We start from the raw sequence: 20891 nt of genomic DNA on the forward strand, positions 1-20891 counted from the left end.
AAAAGACCAAATGGTCCATCCAGTCTGCCCAACAAAGTTTATGTTAGTTACTACTGCTCCTGTGCAAGTCACACCCATGTTTCTATTAAAGATAGTAACTACCGCTCTGTGCAGGTTACCACAAATCTTATGTTAAGGGTAGTGATATTTACAATCAAAACCAAGCAACTGTAAAACCCATAACAAAATTAATGCTAGCAACATTTTTAAAGGGTGAGCAGCTTTCTTAAGAACAAAAGAAGATGCCATACTGGGTCAGACCAAGGGTCCATCAAGCCCAGCATCCTGTTTCTAACAGTGGCCAATCCAGGCCATAAGAACCTGGCAAGTACCCAAAACGTTAAATAGATCCCACGCTAATAATGCCAGTAATAGCAGTGGCTATTCCCTAAGTCAACTTGATTAACAGCAGTTAATTAACTTCTCCTCCAAGAACTTATCCAAACCTTTTTTAAACCCAGCTACACTAACTGCCCTAAACCAAATCCTCTGCAACAAATTCTAGAGCTTAATTGTGCGTTGAGGGAATACTTTGCATAATTTGGAATTTGACTGCAAGGAATTTTTCTTAGTGACATTTGATGTCACGTCACTTTAAACATCAATACCGCAAGACTTACTTTCTATTTTGTAGTTATTGCCTTGATATAGCCAGAGTGCGAAACGTTAGCTAACGTCGGCATTGGGCATGAATGGTTGCTGACAGCGATCTTCATTATTGAGTTACACATGTAACGGCTCATTTTGTGGTGATATGCTGAAGCCTTACAAGCTCTGTGATTTGTAAAATATCAAGAAGACGACATGCGAGTGTTCTACAGTAAAGTATCTATAAGATAAGTTTTTACTTATTAAACTCAATATTGTCAACGGGACATCAATATATGAAACATTCTTTCATTTGGTTAAAATTGGAATGGCTTCAGATAACTAATCACCCACAATAATGTTTTTCAGAAACACACTGAGAAGGATAAAAGATTTTTTTATATACATAATAAAAAAGAAAAATTGAAGAAATAGAAAAAATAGTAACTAAATAGTTAATAAATAATTGTAGTGGGAGGTTTTTAAGACCAATGATTGGTTTATCTGAAACGTGCATTTGTTCTTGAAAGAACTTGCATTGAGGTTCTGAGGTCTTTTCCCTCCTTGCAGTAATATCCTGTGAGCTTTACATTAATGTATGATGGCGTAAAAACATTTTTTGTGTAAAGCAATTTGCTTTTGGATTTGTATCTCAGAACTTTACACTTTCAGCTGACTTGCCAGCATATCTCTAAGCTCCCTTAGTATTCTGGGATGTACTTCATCTGGTTCCATGGCCTTGTCCACTAGGATGGCGCTGCTCTCTGCATTGGTGGAGGGGTGGAAGGGAATTGGGGCCGGAGGGTGCTGGAAGCCAATAGAGACGGGTGAGAGGGAGAAAAAGGGGGAGAAAAAAAAAGGGATAAACTGCGTAGCTTGCTGGGCAGACTGGATGGGCCGTTGGTCTTCTTCTGCCGTCACTTCTATGTTTCTATGTTTCAGTTTTCCTAGTTTTTCCTATACTCTTCTGTAAATGGAGTTTTATCTATCCTACTCCCATCTATGGTCTTGTCATCAGGCAATGTCCTTTCTCCAGGGCTGTCTTTAGTGAATACTGAACTGAAGCATTTGTTTTAATATTTCTACCATTTTTTCGTCTCCTACAAATTGCTCATCTCCTTTCAATTTCACTATACCATTTCAGGCCTTCCTTATTTCTCTGAAAGAAAAATCTGAAAAATGTTTTGCCACCTCACTTTACCTCTGACAAACTTTTCTTCTGCTTGACCTTTTGATTCCTGATCGCTTTCTTCTTCTCCCTCAGTTTCAACAGGTATTCTTACTTATTTATTTGGTACTTTTATATACTGACATTCATGATATAGATCATATCATATCGGTTTACAAGGAACAGGGGGATTTAACATTAACCATAACATTAATCAATCACAACGAAGAGGCAAAAAGTTACAATAAAACAAAGGTAATGGAACTCGGAAGAAGAAGAAGTAATAGTAGATAGGAAATTCAGTAACTATAGTAGATCATTTACAATGTTTGAGATGGGGTGCATTGATCAGTTACAATGTCTGAGATGGTTTGAGTTAAACAGAATGCCTTAGTACATGATTTGAGGTATAGCTAATATGGCATAGTTGATGTATGTCTGGGTTAGGGGAAGGCTTGTTGAAAGAGCCAGGTCTTAAATTTTTTTCTGAATGACAACAAGCAGGGTTCCTGTCTGAGATCGGGGGGGATAGCGTTCCATATGGTAGGTCCCGCCGTTGAAAAGGCCCGTTCTCTAGTGGTTGATAGGTGGGTGGCTTTGGTAGGGTGGGCATGCAGGGATCCTTTGTAGGCTTCCCTGATAAATCTTGAAGAGGTGTGTAGTCTGAGTGGGAGTTGCAAGTCAATGGGTTCCCGGTGGTGAATGGTTTTATGAATGATGATGAGGGATTTGTGAAGAATTTGTGAAGGATTCTGAAGCTTATTGGATGGGCGGAATGTGCTCTCTTCTGTTGGTGATTGTTAGGATTCTGGCAGTTGAGTTTTGGAGCATCTGAAGTGGTTTGATGGAGAAGGCAGGGAGGCCTAGTAGAATGGAATTGCAATAGTCCATCTTGGAGAATATGATGGCCTGGAGAACAGATCTGAAGTCGTGAAGGTGTAGAAGGGGTTTAAGTCTTTTTAGCACCTGTAGTTTATAGAAGCAGTCTTTAGTTGTGTGGTTTATGAAATTCTTTAGGTTTAGATGGTTGTCAACTATTACTCCGAGATCTCTTGCATGTGTGATTAGTGTGTTGGGGTGAGCCAGCAGGGGGGGTATCGCTGTGTTCGGGCGATATGAGAAGGAGTTCCGTTTTGGCGGAGTTAAGTACCAGGTTTAGGCTGTTGAGTAGGAGGTTGCTGGTTTGGAGGCAGTTGTCCCAGAACTTGAGCGTTTTTGTAATGGATTCCGTTATAGGGATCAGGATTTGTACATCGTCGGCGTAAAGAAAGTGTTTTAGTTTTAGGCTTGTAAGCAGCTGGCAGAGGGGGAGGAGGTAGATGTTGAAGAGTGTGGGAGATAGGGAGGAGCCCTGGGGTACTCCTAGAGAAGAATTAAAGCATGGGGACTCTTTGTTATTGATTTTGACTTTATAACCTCTGTTACTGAGAAATAATTTGAACCATTTAAAGGGCGTTCCTTTTATCCCAATGTCGGAGAGGCGATTTAGGAGGATGGAGTGGTTCACCGTGTCGAAAGCCTCCGAGATGTCGAGGAGCACTAGTAAGAAGGAGTGTCCTTTATCCAGTCCCATGATGAGGTGGTCCGTGAGGGCCTGTGTTCCTCGTTTTTGGATCCTTTATACTTCCTGAACGCTGTTCTTTTTGCCTTTATTTTTTCAGCCACCTCCTTTGAGAACCAGATCAGTTTATTTATCCCTTTTACTTTTGTTTACTTTTCTAACATATAGATTTGTTGCCTTTATAATGGCTCCTTTTAATTTGGCCCGCTGCTGTACCACCTCACCTATTTTCTCCTAGTTCTTTCTCCAGGAATATTCTCATTTTCACAAAGTCTTTATTTTTGAAATTCAAAACTTACATCTTTAGGTGGCTTCTCTTTATCCTCTTTGTGATATTAAACATTACAGTCTGATGATCACAGGTGCTCAAGTAGGCACCTACCCAGACATTAGAGACATTATCTCCATTATCGAGTCAAGTATCACACCCTCCCTCGTGGGCTCCAATGCCATGTTTGAGCAGAGCCCCTTGCAGGGCATCCACTATCTTTCTTCTTTCAGAATCCACAAAAGGGTTACTCCAATCCACATCCAGAAGATTAAAATCTCCAAACAACCAAAACTTCACCTTTCCTTCCCACCTTTTGGATGTCTTTGACCAGATCACAATCCAGGTCTTCAGTTTGGTTTAGAGGCCTGTAGACTACATCAGTGTAAATGGAAGAACCATAGTCTTTTTTTAGGTAGTCCATAATCCTTCTTCCCTACCCCATGTCCCTTACATTTTGGTTGTGTTGCTATTCTTTTTACATAAAGTGCTTATTCTCCCCTTTTCTGTCCTCTCTGTCCTTCCTTACGTTATAGCTCATGATGGTCATATCCCAATCATGAGACTCTGTGAACCAAGACTCCATAATTGCAACAATGTCCAAGTCTGACTCCACCATTAGGGACTGCAAATCTGGAATTTTGTTGCCCAGGCTATGAGCATTTGTGTACATACCTTTCCAGTTTTCCTCTCCTGCCCCGGGATTCATCATATTTATAGTGGAATGATGACCCATGAGAAAAATGAAGGGGTTGGGGGTGAAAGCATGCAGTCAGCTGCATTGCAGTGGTGCGTTTTCAGGCCACTCTCTTTCGCCCCTATAGCGCCACGGGAAAAGGTGTTATTTCCTGCAGTACTGCCGGCTATAATGTGGAAAACATTATCGCCCACAGAGCTGCCAGGCCATAACCCTGCCCACATTCCTCCCCTTGCCCTGATTTAAACTGTACCGCCATGATGCGGCTGGTATTGTGTGCTTTACGGCCTTATTGTGATAAGGACATAACGCACGCGATAACGCACATCGCAGTTTAAAGAATTAACCTGTTGGTTTGCTGCTCTTTATAATCATCTTCTCTGCTCTTTTACTTACGTATGGAATGTTGATCTGATTGATTTTGTTATCTCCTCTCACTTCCTGTATTACTTGGGAGTGACATTTCAATTTCAGTGGCCATCCTCTGCCACCCTCATCCTTTAGTTTAAATGCCTCTGTATGACTGGAATTTCTTGCTTAGATTCTTTTTTTCTGCCACTGTTAAATATAGACCATCCTTATTCTATAGTCTTTTACTGCTCCATATACGGCCCCAGCCTCCAAGGTATCCAAATCCATATTCATTACACCATGTTGAGAGCCATATATTGAGTTTTTCTATCTGGCTTATCTTTTCTTTTCCCTTTCCATGAATAAGTAATATTTCAGAAAAGGCGATATTCTTTACCATGGGCTTAATCTTCTTTCCAGGACACTGGAAATCTTTCATACTGCTTGGATATTGTTTCTAGTGAGGTCGTTGATCCCCAGATGTATAACATTGATAGTAGAGTCTACTTTCTTTTATAATTGCATTGACTACCTGGTTTGTGTTTCTACCAGCTGAGGAACCTGAATGTCATTTAATTATTTTGTCTCCTTCAAAATGAGACCCCAAATTAGTTCCTTTAATGACTGAGTCTTCTAGCAGAAGGAGCTTTCTTTTATGAGGTTTGATAATGTTAAATGGTTTTCAGTTGCATTGGGTGTCTTCTTCCTTTTCAGACATCCCTTCATTATCTATTGCAGGAGCAACTTCAGTTTCCATTGCAGAAAAAGCATTATATAAGGGTATCAACGTGGACAGCAGATGTCCCTTCACCACAGGCCTTGTTCTACCAGACCCCACTGTAATCTATTACTGGATATTTGTCTCCTCTGTGGGAATGGGGGCAGATATCCAGGATGTTTCTCAGTTGAGGACACTGGGTGCCTCTGGGTCACTGTAATCCATTTTTTCCTGGGTTTCAGTGGGCTCTGGCAGAACAAGACCTGTGACCCAGAGATCTGTCTTGCTGTTCAGTGACATGCAGGTCTTCCTCTGAGCCAGGGTGTTCCAAATGCCAGCTGGCTAGAGAAGCAGTAGCAGAGTCCAGGCCCAGGACCGAACCTGGGTTTCCTGCCTGGAACTATTCGACACCCAAGAGTTATTCTGAGATGTGCAGGGCAGAATTGGGTTTTTTTTGTTTTGTTTTTTTTTAATGCGGGCTGTTACAAAGTTACCCATTACTTTAATTTATTTCACTGAAGCAAGGAGTCACATTCCTCTGCCTCACTGAAATAAATTAAAGTGAGGGGTAACTTTGTAACAGCCCGCATTAAAAAAAAATTTCTGCAAATCTATTCATAAGTTATTTTCAAAGGGAACTTACGCTATGAAATTTACCCCACCAAAACTACTTGGATACAATTACACCTGTTAATTTGTCTTCAGAAATTTATTGGGACAATGTATGCGCATATTTTTAAAAATGCAAAAGTATGTAAGTCCAATCTCTTTCCCAGATTTGCCCCTGGGAATGCCTCCTCTTAGTCCGGAGAAATGTATATGCATACAGTACACAGGCAACTAAGTTTTTTTTCCATTGGTAGCTCAATGTGAGTTACATTCACATACAGTATATTTCCCTGTCCTCCAGAGGGCTTTTATTCTAAGGGGATGATATTCTAATTTGCGTTATGGCTATACCGCATGGTAAACAGTGTTTACCGTATGGTAAAGGTCTTTACATAGCGATAACTTGTGGATTTCAAATAAATGTTATCCCCCTTCTAAAAACCCAGCACAACATGGATGTTATAATGCTAATAAAATTAAGTAGCTTACATCAAAATTCGCAAGCTGCATTAATTTTACAGAAAATTAGCTACTCCTCTCTAACACTAACACACGTCCCAGTGCTCTCAGAAGTTTCCTTAAAGTGCCTGAGCAGCCTGTATAGTGCAGCCTGTTTAGTGCAGCCTCCTCCCCCCCAATTCAAGGTAAAATCCCTGTGGTCTAATGAAATCTTCTATTCCACCACACCCCCATCCCCAGTGCCCCTTGAGGAGTCTGACTTAATAAAAATAAAGTTTAAAGGGTCTGCGGCTGGCTCCACCTCTCCCTCACAAAGTCCAGAATCTTGTGGCCTAAAGAAATTATCCCCCTAAACATGCCCCTCACCTAAATTATCCCCCCTAAACATGCCCCTCACCTAAATTATCCCCCCTAAACATGCCCCTCACAGACCTCTGTACCTCCTGACACCCCCCCCCCCCACCCCCGTCCATTACCTTGATAGCCCTGGTGGTCCAGTGGAGTCTAGAGCAAGAGTCTACATGCAGCCATTTTGAAAATGGCAGACATGGGTCCGGAGCCCTAAGGGGCACTCAGGCTCCACTAGACCACCAGGGCTTTCAAGATAATGGCAGGGATGGGCTAGAGTTGGGGGTGGAGAAGTCTGGGGGGATGAGGGGGGAATTTTATGGACCTCAAGGAGGCAGAGTCTGGGAGGGCAAGGGAAAGCAGGATCCTTTAAACTTTTTTTTTCTTTTATTGTACTGTGATTTCCCTCAAAAAAAAAATGTGCAGCAATTGTAAAACGGTCCAGAATGTGGCAGCGCAGCTCCTTACTGGATCCAGTCTGTAGGATCATAAGTCCTCAGTGTTAAATTTTGCACTGGCTTCCAGTAAACTGTCACGCTAAGTTTAAGGTTTGTTGCCTAATACTTAAAGCTTTCAGGGGTATCAATCTTGGTTACCGTCAGGATAATATTACTGTATGTATTCAAAATAATTTGCTACACTCTCATTGAGAGGGCTTGTTGATGGTCCCCATGATAATTTGCTTAATGTCAGTTTGTCAAAGGGCTTTTTTTGTGCTGGCTCCGACTATTTGGATCCAATTACCATGAGAGTTAGGACTAACTCAGGTTTGATGGTTCTTTCACAAACAGCTAAAAACATGGTTATTTTCACAAGTATTGATTTTATTTATCTCTGGGAAGGAATATTGGATACTCTATACTTTTTATTTTTAATTGTATTATTGGTTTGTTATTTGCAATGTGGATAGGTACTTGCTTTATCTTTTTTATACTGTAACTCGCTTAGAATTTGTTAAAATCAGAGTGTAAAGCAGAGTTGCTTACCTGTAACAGCTGTTCTCCTAGGACAGCAGGATATTAGTCCTCACACATGGGTGACATCATCAGATGGAGTCTGGCATGGAAAACTTTTGTCAAGTTTCTAGAAACTTTGGCTGGCGCACTGAGCATGCCCAGCATGTCACTATCGACAGACCACGCAAACAGAAACAAACAGAAGAAACCCAACTCCGTGAGGTGGCGGGTGGGTTTCGTGAGGACTAACATCCTGCTGCCCTAGGAGGATGGTAGTCCTCACATATGGGTGAATATGTTGCTACAGGCTTCTCCCGAACTTTACTAAACCCACAGGCACCTAAACCTGGTGCCAACTACACTGCTGTGGAGAACAGATGGAGGCAGCCTGAACCCGAATAATGGGTCCTAGGCTGGAAGAGTTGGGTTTTACAGCTGAAAAGGATTCCAAAGAACAGACTGGCCAAAGCTGCTGTCATGCCGCCCATCTCTGTCCAAACAGCAATGGGCAGCGAACGTGTGAAGAGAACTCCACTTCGCAGCATTGCAGATCTTGGCCACGGGAACCGCTCACAAGTGGGCCACCGAAACTGCCATGGCTCTGATGGAGTAAGGCTTGACGTGGGCTCCAAGCTGAAGGCCCGCGTGCACACAGCAGAAGGAAATACAATCTGCCAGCCATTTTGACAGTGTTTTCTTGGTGACCGCAACTCCCAGTCTATTGTTGTTGAAAGAGATGAAGAGCTGCATGGACTGCCTGTGGCCTGCTGTCCGCTCGAGGTAGAAAGCCAAGGCCCTCTTGCAATCCAAGCTGTGCAAAGCCCCTCTTTCCCTGGTACGAATGAGGCCTGGGAAAAAAGGTGGGCAGGACAATTGACTGGTTAAGATGAAAATCAGTCACCACTTTAGGCAGGAACTTAGAGTGAGTATGGAGAACCACCCTATCATGAAAGAACTTTGTGTAGGGTGGATACGTCACCAACGCCTGAAGCTCACTGACTCTGTGCGCCGAAGTAACCACAACCAAGAAGATAACCTTCCATGTCAGGTACTTCAGATCGCAGAAGCACAGTGGCTTGAAAGGGTCTTGCATGAGTCCAGCCAACACCACGCTGAGGTCCCAGGACACAACACGAGGCCGCAGGGGAGGCTTCAGCTGAAGCAGGCTCCACATGAACCGGCCCACTATGGGCTGCACGAAGACAGGCGAACTGTCAACACCTTGGTGGTAGGCCCCAGTGGCACTCAGGCATACTCTGACCAAGTTGGTCTTCAGACTAGCGACAGAATGGTGCAATAAGAAGTCAAGCAACGTCGGAGTGGGACAAGAGAACGGATCCAAGCTGTGACTCTCACAGACAGAAAACCTCTTCCACTTCAGGTTATAAGACTTCCTATTGGAAGGTTTCCTGGAAGCTACCAGGACCCGAGACACACTGTCAGAGAGGTCAAGGGGCTGCAGGACTAGCCTTTCAACATCCAGGCAATCAGAGATAACACCTTGAGGTTGGGATGGCACAGTCTGCCCTGATCCTGCGAGATCAGGTCAGGGGCGGTCCCCAGACTGATCGGTTCTCTGACAGAGAGATCCTGCAGGAGTGAGAACCAAACATGTCTCAGCCAACAAGGGCAATGAGAATCATGGTCCCCTTGTCCTGCCGGAGCTTCAGGAGGGTCTTCATAACCAGAGGAAGCAGAGGATACACATATAGAAGGCCCTTACCCCAATGGCGGGCAAAGGCATCAGAGGTTGGTGTTCCATCCACCTTGTACAGGGAGCAGAAGTGGCTTACCTTGTTGTTGTGGGGGGGGGGGGAGGGGGTGGCAAAAGAGGATCATGTCCAGGATCCCCAGAGGCGGAAGATGCGATCCACCACTGCTTGATCCAGGGACCACTCGTGGGATTGGAATGCTCGACTCAGGCGGTTCGCCACCACATTCACCATCCCGGCCAGGTATATGGCCCGGAGCAGCATGCCCTGGGACTGAGCCCAAGACCAAATATGGACAGCCTCCTGATACAGGAAGAACGATCCTGTATCTCCCTGCTTGTTGAAGAGCACATTGCCACTTGGTTGGTGGTCTGTACCAAGACCGCCTGGTTGGAAAAGCAATCTTGGAACGCCCAATGCACATACCTGATTGCCTGAAGCTTCAGGAAGTTGATCTGGCATTGGGTTTCCTGAGCAGACCACAGACCTTGTGTGCGGAGGCTGTCCACATGTGCACCTTAACCCAAGGTGGAAGCATTTGTGGTAAGCACAACCTGGGTCAGGGGGGCTGAAAGGTAACCCCCTGCTCCAGATTGGACAGATTCTCCAACCACAACAGGGAGGTCTGGAAAGGTGGCGTGACGCGAATGTGCACATTGAGGTCCTGGGTGGCTTGCATATGCAAGTGAGCCAAAAGACTAATGTGGCCAGATGTGGCCATGTGACCCAGTAAGTGAAGCAGAAGAAATCAGGCCGACAACTGTCGGCTTCAGCAGACTAGACTCGCTAGAGAGGCCAGAGCAAGCACTCAATCATGAGGAAGAAAGGCCCGGGCCTTGGACGTGTCCAGGCAGGCACCAATAAAGTCTAGCTGAGGCGGTGGGGTGAAATGGGACTTCAGGTAGTTGATAACAAAATTGAGGGACTCCAACACTTGAATGGTCAAGCATAGGGTGCAAAGCGCCCCTCGCAAGTGGTGCCCTTGACCAGCCAATCATCCGAGTAAGGGAACATGTGCACCCCCAGGTGGCAGAGGTATGCACCCACTACTGCCAGGCATTTGGTGAAGACTCGTGGGGCCGAAGCCTGGCCGAACAGTAACACCCTGTACTGGAAGTGGCTGTCGCCCACGAGGAACCACAGATACTTCCTGTGACTGGGTAAGATCTCGATGTGGGCATATGCATCTTTGAAGTCAAGGGAGCAAAGCCAGTCCCCTTTTTGCAGGAGGGGAATCAGAGTGCCCAGCGAGACCATTTTGAACTTTTCTCTTCGCAGACATTTGTTGAAGGCCATCAGATTCAAGCTAGGGTGGAGCCCCCCCTGTTCTTTTTGGAATCAGGAAATATCAGAAGTAGAATCCCTGACCCTGATGATGCAGTAGAATGGGTTCTTCTGCTCCAGCCATTACAAGGGCAGAGAGAATTTTCTGATGCGGGGACTGGCCCCATGACGTGCAGGGGGTAGAGTCCACGGGGACACCCAGGAAGTTTAACCGATACCCTCTATGAAAGATGGATAGGACCCATTGGTCCGAGGTGACCTGTGGCTAGTGGTCTTGAAAGCACCATAACTGACCCCCAACCGGAGGGTCCTAATGTCGCGGGTATGGTCACGGGGCTTATGCTCCCTTGCAGCCAGTTAAAACCCCATAGCAGGGCTTTGCTGGGGAATCGGCTGAGGTCTGGGGGTCCCCTGCTGTATAGAGCGGCCCCTAGAACCCACACGTGGCATACGAGCACGTAGGCCAGAGAGTAATATTTTCTCTGACAACAGAAGACCTCCTGCCATGCTAATGTGAGAATTTGCTGGTGGAGGGTCCAATGTTCTGGCTGAAACATAGAAACACAAGAAAATGATGGCAGAAAAGGACCACATGGTCCATCCAGTCTGTCCAGCAAGCATATGGTAGCATCTGCTATGCCATACAAGTCACCCCCTTTTTTTTTTTAATTTAAAGTATTTTATTGAGACATGTACACATACATAATACAAACTGTACAATTGACAATGAGGCAAATACGCAAAGAAACTACAATAAAGAGCAGTACGTATCCTCGACATGTGTCTCGTACAAGTCACCCCCTTACTTAGTTTCCCAAACTGTCAAAGTCAGAGCCCTTATTGGAGATGCTGGAGGGTCTCATGGTGATCCTTCAACTGAGCCACAGCAACTCTTACTTTGTCCCCAAACAGGTTCTTGCCAGTACAGGGCAGGTCAGCAAGCTTTTCTTGGACCTCTGGCCAGAGGTCTGATGCTCAGAACCACGCCATTCTATGGGCACCGATGCCCGCCATGCCACCCTAGCTGCTGTTTCAAATACATCATAGGTGGAATGCACCTCGTGTTTGCCACACTGCAAGCCTTGCTGGGCAACTGCCAAGAAGGCTTCCTGCTGTTGCTGGGGGAGGCACTCCAACAACTCTTGAACCTGCTTCCAGAGGTTGCAAGTGTATTGGGTCATGTAAAGTTGGTAGGAAGCGATCCAGGCAATCAGCAAAGCACCCTCGTACACCTTCCTACCTAAGGCATTCAATGCCTGGAGTTCCCGACCAGGAGGCGCAGAAGTGTGGGTGCTGAACGCTTGGCCTTCTTGAGGGCAGACTCCACTGCCACTGACTGATATGGGAGCTGACGCCTCTCAAATCCCAAGGCCTAATGTACCAAGAATACTGCATCCGCCTTCTGATTCACCGGGGGCACCAAGATGGGATGTTCCCAAATCTGAAGGAGTAATTCCTTAAAAATATCATGGATGGGGACAGCCACGACCTCCTTTGGGGCATCAATGAACTGGAGAACTTCCAGCATCTTGTGACAGGTATCCTCCTCCATAAGGAGCTGGAAAGGAATGGACTCTGCCAAAAAGCCCGCAAAGATGAGGTCCTCCGGTGGGGACAGACGCCTCTCATCTGGAAGAGATGGGTCCAAGGGAAGATCATCTGAAGAAGACTCTGTGGAATCATCCTCCCAGGAATCATATGGGGCATTCTCCTTGCTGAAGCACCCTGGGGATCCTTGTGGAGGACCCCCTGCCCAGGCTCCTCAGCTTTGTCACTAAAGGCACCAATGTAAGGGAGTGCACTGTGGGCATCGGTGGTACCAGGGGCACAGACGGCATCAAGGGCACCTAGGACCCTGAGGATCGGTCTGGGCAAAACTGGGCACAGTACCGACGGTGCCCTTGGTCATAATACATTTTTCTCCTCCAAGGAAGCCACAATGGGGATGACTCCGGAGGGAAGAGGACCCGGCAGCCACTGGGGTATCGAGGGACCCCCGAGTGCCGGTAGCTGCTGCATGGGCAAGATGGCCAGGAAGATGTCAAGGCGCTCCAGCCTCGGTACTAACATTGCAGGGGCAGGCTTCAACACCAGGGGAGGCACCAATGGAGCCGGCGGTTCGATGCCCTGAAGAGTTTGGAGGACTGCCCATTGCACCCTAGAATCCAGCACCTTCTGAAAATCCGTCGAAGATAGAATGGATGGAGGAGAAAGCGGTGTCACCCGAGCTTCTTCGGAGTCCAGTACTGATATCCGTGGGGAACACCTGGGATTCGCACGCTCGATAGAGGTCGATGCCTACTCTCCACGCAATCGCTTCAGGGGTGCAATGGTGGTCACCAGTGCCGACCCGAGCCTGGTATCATGCGATAACAGTGACCAGTGACGATGCTTCCGAGGTTTCCAATGGTGCTCGGCCCAGTCTTTCCTCGGTGCTGAGCATGGAGCTCACCAACGCCGATGACAGTCTATCTCCTGCCCCTTTTTCCCAGGAAGGCCCTGATGGGGCAGTGGACAATGATGAATTCACATCGATCTGTACCCCCTTGGCCCTTGGGTGTTGAAGCGCCTGATGCCAGAGTTGAAGGATCAGACTTTCTAGATCCAAAAGAGCTTCTCCATCTTGTCTAACCAGGCCCAACGTCCCTTGGGGGTCATTTGATCATACAAACGAAACCCCTGGATGTTGTGTGACATCCCCTTGCAGAGGATACAGACCTCATGCGGATTCGTAATGGACATGGTCCGCGGGTAATGGGGGCATCGGCGAAACCCCAGCGACTCAATGAAAAACAGCCGGCGAGCAGTCGATGACCAGCAGCCAATGAAGAGGGACACTGTCGGGAATCGATCACAAAGAAGGGAAAAAAAAAAAAAAAAAAAACTTACCACGCCTCCCTACAGAACACTGACAGGGAAGAAGGGGGACCCCACACAGATACGTTGCGAAAAGAACCAGGAAAACACTCTGAAGAGAGCAGAGCTTCACAACTGCAAGGAGAAAGCTGCGCAGAAAAGAAGAAACTGAAGGGGGACCCTGCATAGATGCGTGGATAGTGGCATGCTCAGTGTGAAACTGTGACAAGTTTTCCATGCCTGGCTCCATCTGATGTTGTCACACCCATGTGTGATGACTACCATCCTGCTTGTCCTAGGAGAATAAATATTTCAAAATAAATAAATACTACTTTGGCCATATTAAGAAGTGATGGGTGGGGGAGGAGAAAACACAGGGTCTCAATAGACCCCCCCCCCCTCCCAGGGGTTTACCTTGACTGGGCTACACTATGCAGGTCACTTCAGTCCTTTAGAAGACTGTGGCCCTGAGCTGTGAGGCCACCACTGCGCACTAGTCACTAGAAGGACTTCGCCATTATATTTATCCTAACAGGATCTGCAAAATTGTAGTATAGATTATCACAGCTTAGTGAATCTTGTGGTATTTTTCCTCCAGTAATGCAAGAAACAGCTTAGAATGCAGACCCTAAAATATGCACCTGAAGCCCCAAAGAGTGAAGTGACCAGCACCTTGTCATAAAGAATGTTGGCGGGATTTGAACCCTGGCTTTTCTTGTTTTTGAACAATTAAATAAACTTTTCAAAAAATAATGTGTGTTTTACAAGTGATTTTAAATAAAGTAATTACCTACACTGTCAGATGGAAAAATTTTTTTGTTTGTTGATGTAATTTATGAAAAATATTAATGGAGTCAGAGAAAGGTTTCATACTAGTGTAGGTGCCCTGCACCTCTGTAAGGTGAACATATAATCATCAACCTTCCTCCTCAATTGATTTTTAATAATAGTTTTTTTTAAAAAGATTTTTTTGTATGTATGCTTGTGTTATCCCTGAAAACACCTACAGGATTCTTCCGTGGCAATATAATTTTTAAATGCAATACTGCAAACTATTTACTAAATGCTACTCAACGAGAATGTTAATAAAGGGTATAAAAACAGACTTCCCCGTTTTTGGTTGGTATGTCCATCTTCTTCTGTGTTATATTAAAGATACATCTCACTTCTTACGAAACTTAGAATCTTTGACAGTTGAGTGGCAATCAGTCATTTTGGTGACCATGGACATAAATTCTTTGTATACCAACATACCGCAAGACTCAGCATTAGAAATTGTGGAACACACACTGGGTCATCGCAGCGACACAGAAAGGATTAAAACCCATACATTGCTAGAGTTGGCTGAATTAGTGCTACATAACAACTTTTTTTGGTTCGGTCAAAATTGCTATCATCAGATACATGGGATTCCGATGGGGTCCCCCCTCGCCCCATCGGTAGCAAATTTGTATGTTGCCCAGTTCGAAAGGACCAGGGTATACACGTCTCATTGGTGGCAATACATCTCATGCTGGTATCGTTTTATAGACGATATTTTCTACATTTGGAAAGGTTCAGAAATACAACTACAATCTTTTTTGGAATGGATTAACACTCTGGATGAAAATTTGCAATTCACTTCCCATGTTTCTAAATGGCAGATCACTTTCTTAGATGTTCTGATCAATATAGTCAATGGAGAATTACACACTACCATCCATCGTAAATCGACTGATCGTAACAATTTGTTAAGATTTTCAAGTCACCATCCTTGGAGCTTCAAAATGGGGCTCCCAGTGAGTCAGTTCTTTAGAGCTAAAAGAATTTGTTCTACAGCGAAGGACTTTGAGATACAGGCAGCGATTCTGACTGGCAGATTCCAACAAAGGGGATATCCACAAAAGGCTGTCAATAGTGCTTATAAAAGAGCAAAATTCAGTGCACGTTCGTCACTTTTACAATATAAACCCCAGAAGGAAGAATCCAGGTTGACGTGTGTTTTGCAACAATCAACAGCAGCAAGCGCAATAAAAGCAGCAATATACAGACACTGGCATATATTATCTATGTATGATATTTTTTCAGAACCACCTACATTTGCCATGTCACGGGGGAAAAACATTAGAGATCAGACAGTACACGCTCAGATAGACAGTTATGACAGAGAGGACCCTTTAGTGGGTCATCGAAAGTGTGGCCATTGCTCTTGGTGTTCACAGACCATTACGGGTGTCCTATGGGAAGTTCCACCTTCAGGTTATAAGATTTGGAGGAAGAGTAATACAGATTGTCAGTCTAATAATGTGGTGTACGCGATTATCTGTACATGTCCAAAATTATACATAGGACGGACCACCAGACCCATCCGAGTGAGACTTGGGGAACATAAATCACGGTTTACCACGTTGAAACTTATGGCACCCATGGTTCAACATCTGGTGGATTTTGGCCACACAATCGTAGATTTGAAATGGACGATTATTGAGCAAATACAGCTCTCACCCCGTGGTGGGGATATACGATCATTGCTCAACACACGAGAAGCCTTCTGGATTTTCACTTTGCAAACTTCTGTACCTCGTGGTATGAATGATTAGCTCAATTTCAATATCCTCTTATGAACGATCAAATGGAGTAATAGCGACAATTCACCGGATATGCCAGTTATCTCGTTACCCGATCGCTCAAAAGACTGAAATATCCGGACTTTTAAAGCCCGTGGGAAGGTTTCCTCTGTTTACAATTTTGACAGCTTGAAAAGCCTCATTTAAGATTCTTGGACCGCAGCATCAGCCCATAGAATGAGTTCTTTTGCAGGTGTGATACCGACGTCATTGATTATGTCTTGACAGTTCAGAGTGCCTCTTTCAGGTCCGAGACTCTTACCATCAGTCCACAGAGCGAGTTCTCTTGCAGGTCCGATAGAGACGTCATCAATCACGTCGTAATGTTGAGATTTCTCATTGGTTGTTTTGAGCCCCAGTAGTAATATATATAAGGAGTCTGTTCTCCTGACAGGTCATTCTTCCGGGCGATCCAGAGAGGAAGATCGCTTTGGGGCACAACACATTGAACTCAGGAGAAACCGTTGAGAAGAGGGTTGCAGACTCCGTGAAGTTGGTTTCGGGAAACATCGAACCCCCTGAGGAAAGGCATTTCTGTCTGAAACATGTTAAGGGATAACACAGAAGAAGATGGACATACCAACCAAAAATGGGGAAGTCTGTTTTTATACCCTTTATTAACATTCTCGTTGAGTAGCATTTAGTAAATAGTTTGCAGTATTGCATTTAAAAATTATATTGCCACGGAAGAATCCTGTAGGTGTTTTCAGGGATAACACAAGCATACATACAAAAAAATCTTTTTAAAAAAAACTATTATTAAAAATCAATTGAGGAGGAGGAGGAAGGTTGATGATTATATGTTCACCTTACAGAGGTGCAGGGCACCTACACTAGTATGAAACCTTTCTCTGACTCCATTAATATTTTTCATAAATTACATCAACAAACAAAAAAATGTTTCCATCTGACAGTGTAGGTAATTACTTTATTTAAAATCACTTGTAAAACACACATTATTTTTTGAAAAGTTTATTTAATTGTTCAGCGACAGAGCTTTCGCTCTTGATTGTTTTTTGATTAACAGCAGTTCGCTGTTTTGGTGTATTTTTGGATATTCATTTTTCTTGTTTTTGGCCAGTTCCTCTATTCACTAGGCTACCTGCAAGGCAGGCAGATGAGAAATTTTATAAAACAGGCAGTTTCCCTGGGAAAGCACCATTTTATTGGCGGAAATGCCTTTGAAGATTACCCTCCCTGTGTTTTAGAGGAAAAACAAAAATTGAATTTTAAAAAAAGTAATAATTATGAACCATCCCTTCCAAAAGTTATCATCATTGCCTCCTCGAGCAGTTACACACCTCCTCATTCACAGAAGCAGTGCACTCAGTTTGTATGGGTCTCGAAACAGAGAATACCGGTCCTGGCAGCGAAACATTGGACAAACGCCTCTTCTTCACTCCACTACAGTTATTGGGAATCTTGAAGGCGCATCTCTTATGGTAGTTTAATCCACAGCCTGCAAAGGTTGTGAAACACATTATAAAAGGAACAAGATTTCACTACTGAGCATAAAAGTGCATTTTATATACATTTGTGTGCATTTTCTGCAACCTTGACAACTATTCCTAATTGAAACAAAATGCTGGTCCACTGATTGATAACCAAATTTGATTTCCCTCTCCTATACAGGATCTCTCAACTTCAGATTACTTTCTCTCTAAGCAATAATGATTTACTAAACATCTAAAAATAAGAGGATTCAGCTGCATACTATAAACATCTGTAAATTATATTAACTCTCCCTCTTCATTTTCTGTCCACCTCTACATTAGGAAACTACCATACCAAACTGCTAGCATTTTTGGCAGAAGTTCATTTGCATGCGTCCATCAACGTATCCTGTGGATCCAGATTTTCCTGAGCACTTTTGATTGCTGCTTTAAGTAAGTCAATAAAGTGAAGTTGCTTACTTGCATTATGTGTTCTCTGGAGACAGCAGCTCCAAGAGTCGCTCCAGAGGATCATACGACCCCCCACGTATCAGTGGCGAGTAGCCTAAAGCTTCCAGAGCGCCCTGGAAAGGCAAAAGCCTTTATCTCTGCTCACACGCGGCAAGCAGGTCCCATGTGGCTCCCCCTCAGCTCTATTTAGACAGCTCTGGCTGGGGGAGGTGAATAACTAGTGGACTGCTGTCTTCAAAGAATACCTGTTACATGTATGCTGGTGAACTTACTTCTCCTGGATCCCAGACATTTAAAATCCCTGCTTACACAGTGTCTCTCAGAAAATAAAAGACTTTTTTTTTTATTCTGGAGCTCAATTCTAATTCAATTCTGTGCAAAAGTGGGGAAGAGTAAACAGAGCGCCTGCTAGAAGCAGTGCACAACAGCACATTTTTCCTTCGGGTTGCCTCTCCCAGTCCCCCCCTCCCCCCTTCTCGAAAGTACACAGGGTCGGAAGAGGTGGGGACCAACGTCGTTGGGGGACATGGACAGCTGCTGTCGCTCCTGCTGTTCCTCCACTGAAACTGCTCCCAGGTCAGAGATGGGGAGCAGTGGTGGTGGTGGTGGCGGCAGCAGCAACAGCAATCACAGAGCTGGCACTAATTCTTAATGCTCAGCCCGCACTACTTCCAGGTCCTCGCTCCCTGACAAATAGTGTGCCGTGTGTGCAGTTGTTTCAGTAAGGCCCTCAGCCGTGCATGCGCAAACTGATGCATATGAATGGATGGACAGACAGATGGACAATGTGTAAAGTATTTTTTTTTCACTCAATGTACAATCAAACTGTGCAATTTGTTGCCAGAGAAAGGGTTTAAAAGAGATTTGCACAAGTTAACTTCAGGTGGATTGTAAAAAACATGAGGATGTGCCTGAAGTTATGAGGCCTGCATATATTTACACCTGACATTTCTGCAGTTCCTTAAGGGGTAAAAACAATGGGGTGGATTTTAAGAGCCCTGCTCGCGTAAATCCGCCTGGATTTACGCGAGCAGGGCCTTGCGCGCCGGTGCGCCTATGTTCCATAGGCCTACGGGCGCGCGCAGAGCCCCGGGACTCGCGTAAGTCCCGGGGTTTTTCGAGGGGGCGTGTCGGGGGCGTGTCGGATCGGCGTGGCGTTTTGGGGGCGGGACGTGGCGTTTCGGGGGCGGGCCCGGGGGCGTGGTTTCAGCCCGGGGCAGTCCGGGGGCGTTGCCGCGCCCTCCGGAACCACCCCCAGGTCGCGTCTCGGCGCGCTAGCGGCCTGCTGGCGCGCGGGGATTTTCTTCTCCCTCCGGGAGGCGTAAATCCCCCAACAAAGGTAGGGGGGGGTCTAGATAGGGCCGGGGGGGGGGGTGGGTTAGATAGAGGAAGGGAGGGAATGGCGGCAGGCTGCGCGGCTCGGCGCGCGCCGGCTACACGAAATCGGCAGCCTTGCGCACGTCGATCCAGGATTTGCGCGGCTACACGCGTATCTACTAAAATCCAGCGTAATTTTGTTTGTGCCTGATGCGCCAACAAAAGTACGCGAAGGCGCGCTTTTTGAAAATCTACCCCTATGTGGGCATATTGGAAAATCCAATATATATGTGTCATTTTCTCCACTGACATCAACCATGCCTTCCAGAATGCCTGTGAAACCAGGCAGTGATATTCAGCCACTCAGCGAGAGAAGATTTTCACCCTGATGGATCTCGCCGGCTAAGGAGTTAGTCAGGAAGATCCTTCTAGAAATCTACCCCCATATATTTTGTCTCCTTTCTACAAATTACAACCTAATCCATTAGACCATTTATTTATTTATTTAGCATTTTTATATACCGACTTTCCAATAACAGAATTACTGATCAATTCGGTTTACATTTTAACAGAACAATAACATTGACAAGTAAATGTCTTACAAAGAACAGGTCGATATAACTTGGATAAGTAAATATGGGGTTAACCAGTAAAGATACATTGCCTAATATAGGTATAAGTAAAAGATACAGTGCCTAATGTAGGTTAAATAAACAGTTGCTAATTATAAGGGGAGGCCTAAGTTAAATAAACAGTTGCTAAACAGTTGCTAATCAGTCTCTATTAGAAACTGGAAGTTTTTGGATGATATTTTATACATTTTGGATTGCATCTTATGTTTGTTGTTGAATAAAAAGAATAAAAAAAACCAAACAAACTGGAAGCCTTATCCAAACATACTCCTGGGGGAATTCTGCGCAAAAATAATATTTAAAATTTTGCACACAAAAACTTAAAATTCTGCAAAATTCTGCAGGGAGAAAGAAAAAAAAGTTGTTTATAACCCACTTGGCAGTTACTTTCCACCATTCGGCAGTTTGATTCATCCTCATAATATTTTTTGAATCTTCATAAAAAAACCCACAGATACAGTTCTGAGAAGAAGACAACTACATCAGATGCTGTTGTTTTTCTTACAAATCTCTGACTGTAAGGCTACTAAGATCATCCGGTTACAAGTTGTCCAGAGGCAAAACTCACAACACTCACCTTCACATTTTAATCCTTGCCGTACCAAGCCCCAAAGCATCTCACCGCAGTAATCACAGAAAGTGGGGGCCTTGTAAGAGTGCACAAAAAGCGCATGTGGACGGATCTGAAAGTCTTCAACTGTGGCCAAAGCTTCAAAGAAAAAAAAATATACATCAAAGCATACATAAAGAAAGCTTGTTTTAAAAGACGTCGTAGAGTGCTATACAAACTGTTTTATGATCGGTTTGACTGAAAGAAGCCAGTCTACTGTGTCTAGTATTCTTCAGACTAACCATGT

At 44.8% G+C, this 20891-nt stretch overlaps 1 protein-coding gene across 1 annotated transcript in view; it reads right to left on the reverse strand.

The window, feature by feature from the left end:
- Window positions 1–20891, reverse strand: part of PRKD3 (protein kinase D3) — a 218111-nt gene that overhangs the window by 148527 nt on the left and 48693 nt on the right. Inside the window, 2 exon segments of the mRNA XM_029594096.1 lie at window positions 17483–17640; window positions 20612–20743. Coding sequence (XP_029449956.1) covers window positions 17483–17640; window positions 20612–20743 — 290 coding nt within the window.

The sequence above is a fragment of the Rhinatrema bivittatum genome, chromosome 3 (genome assembly GCF_901001135.1).
Source record: "Rhinatrema bivittatum chromosome 3, aRhiBiv1.1, whole genome shotgun sequence".
Classification (NCBI taxonomy): domain Eukaryota; kingdom Metazoa; phylum Chordata; class Amphibia; order Gymnophiona; family Rhinatrematidae; genus Rhinatrema; species Rhinatrema bivittatum.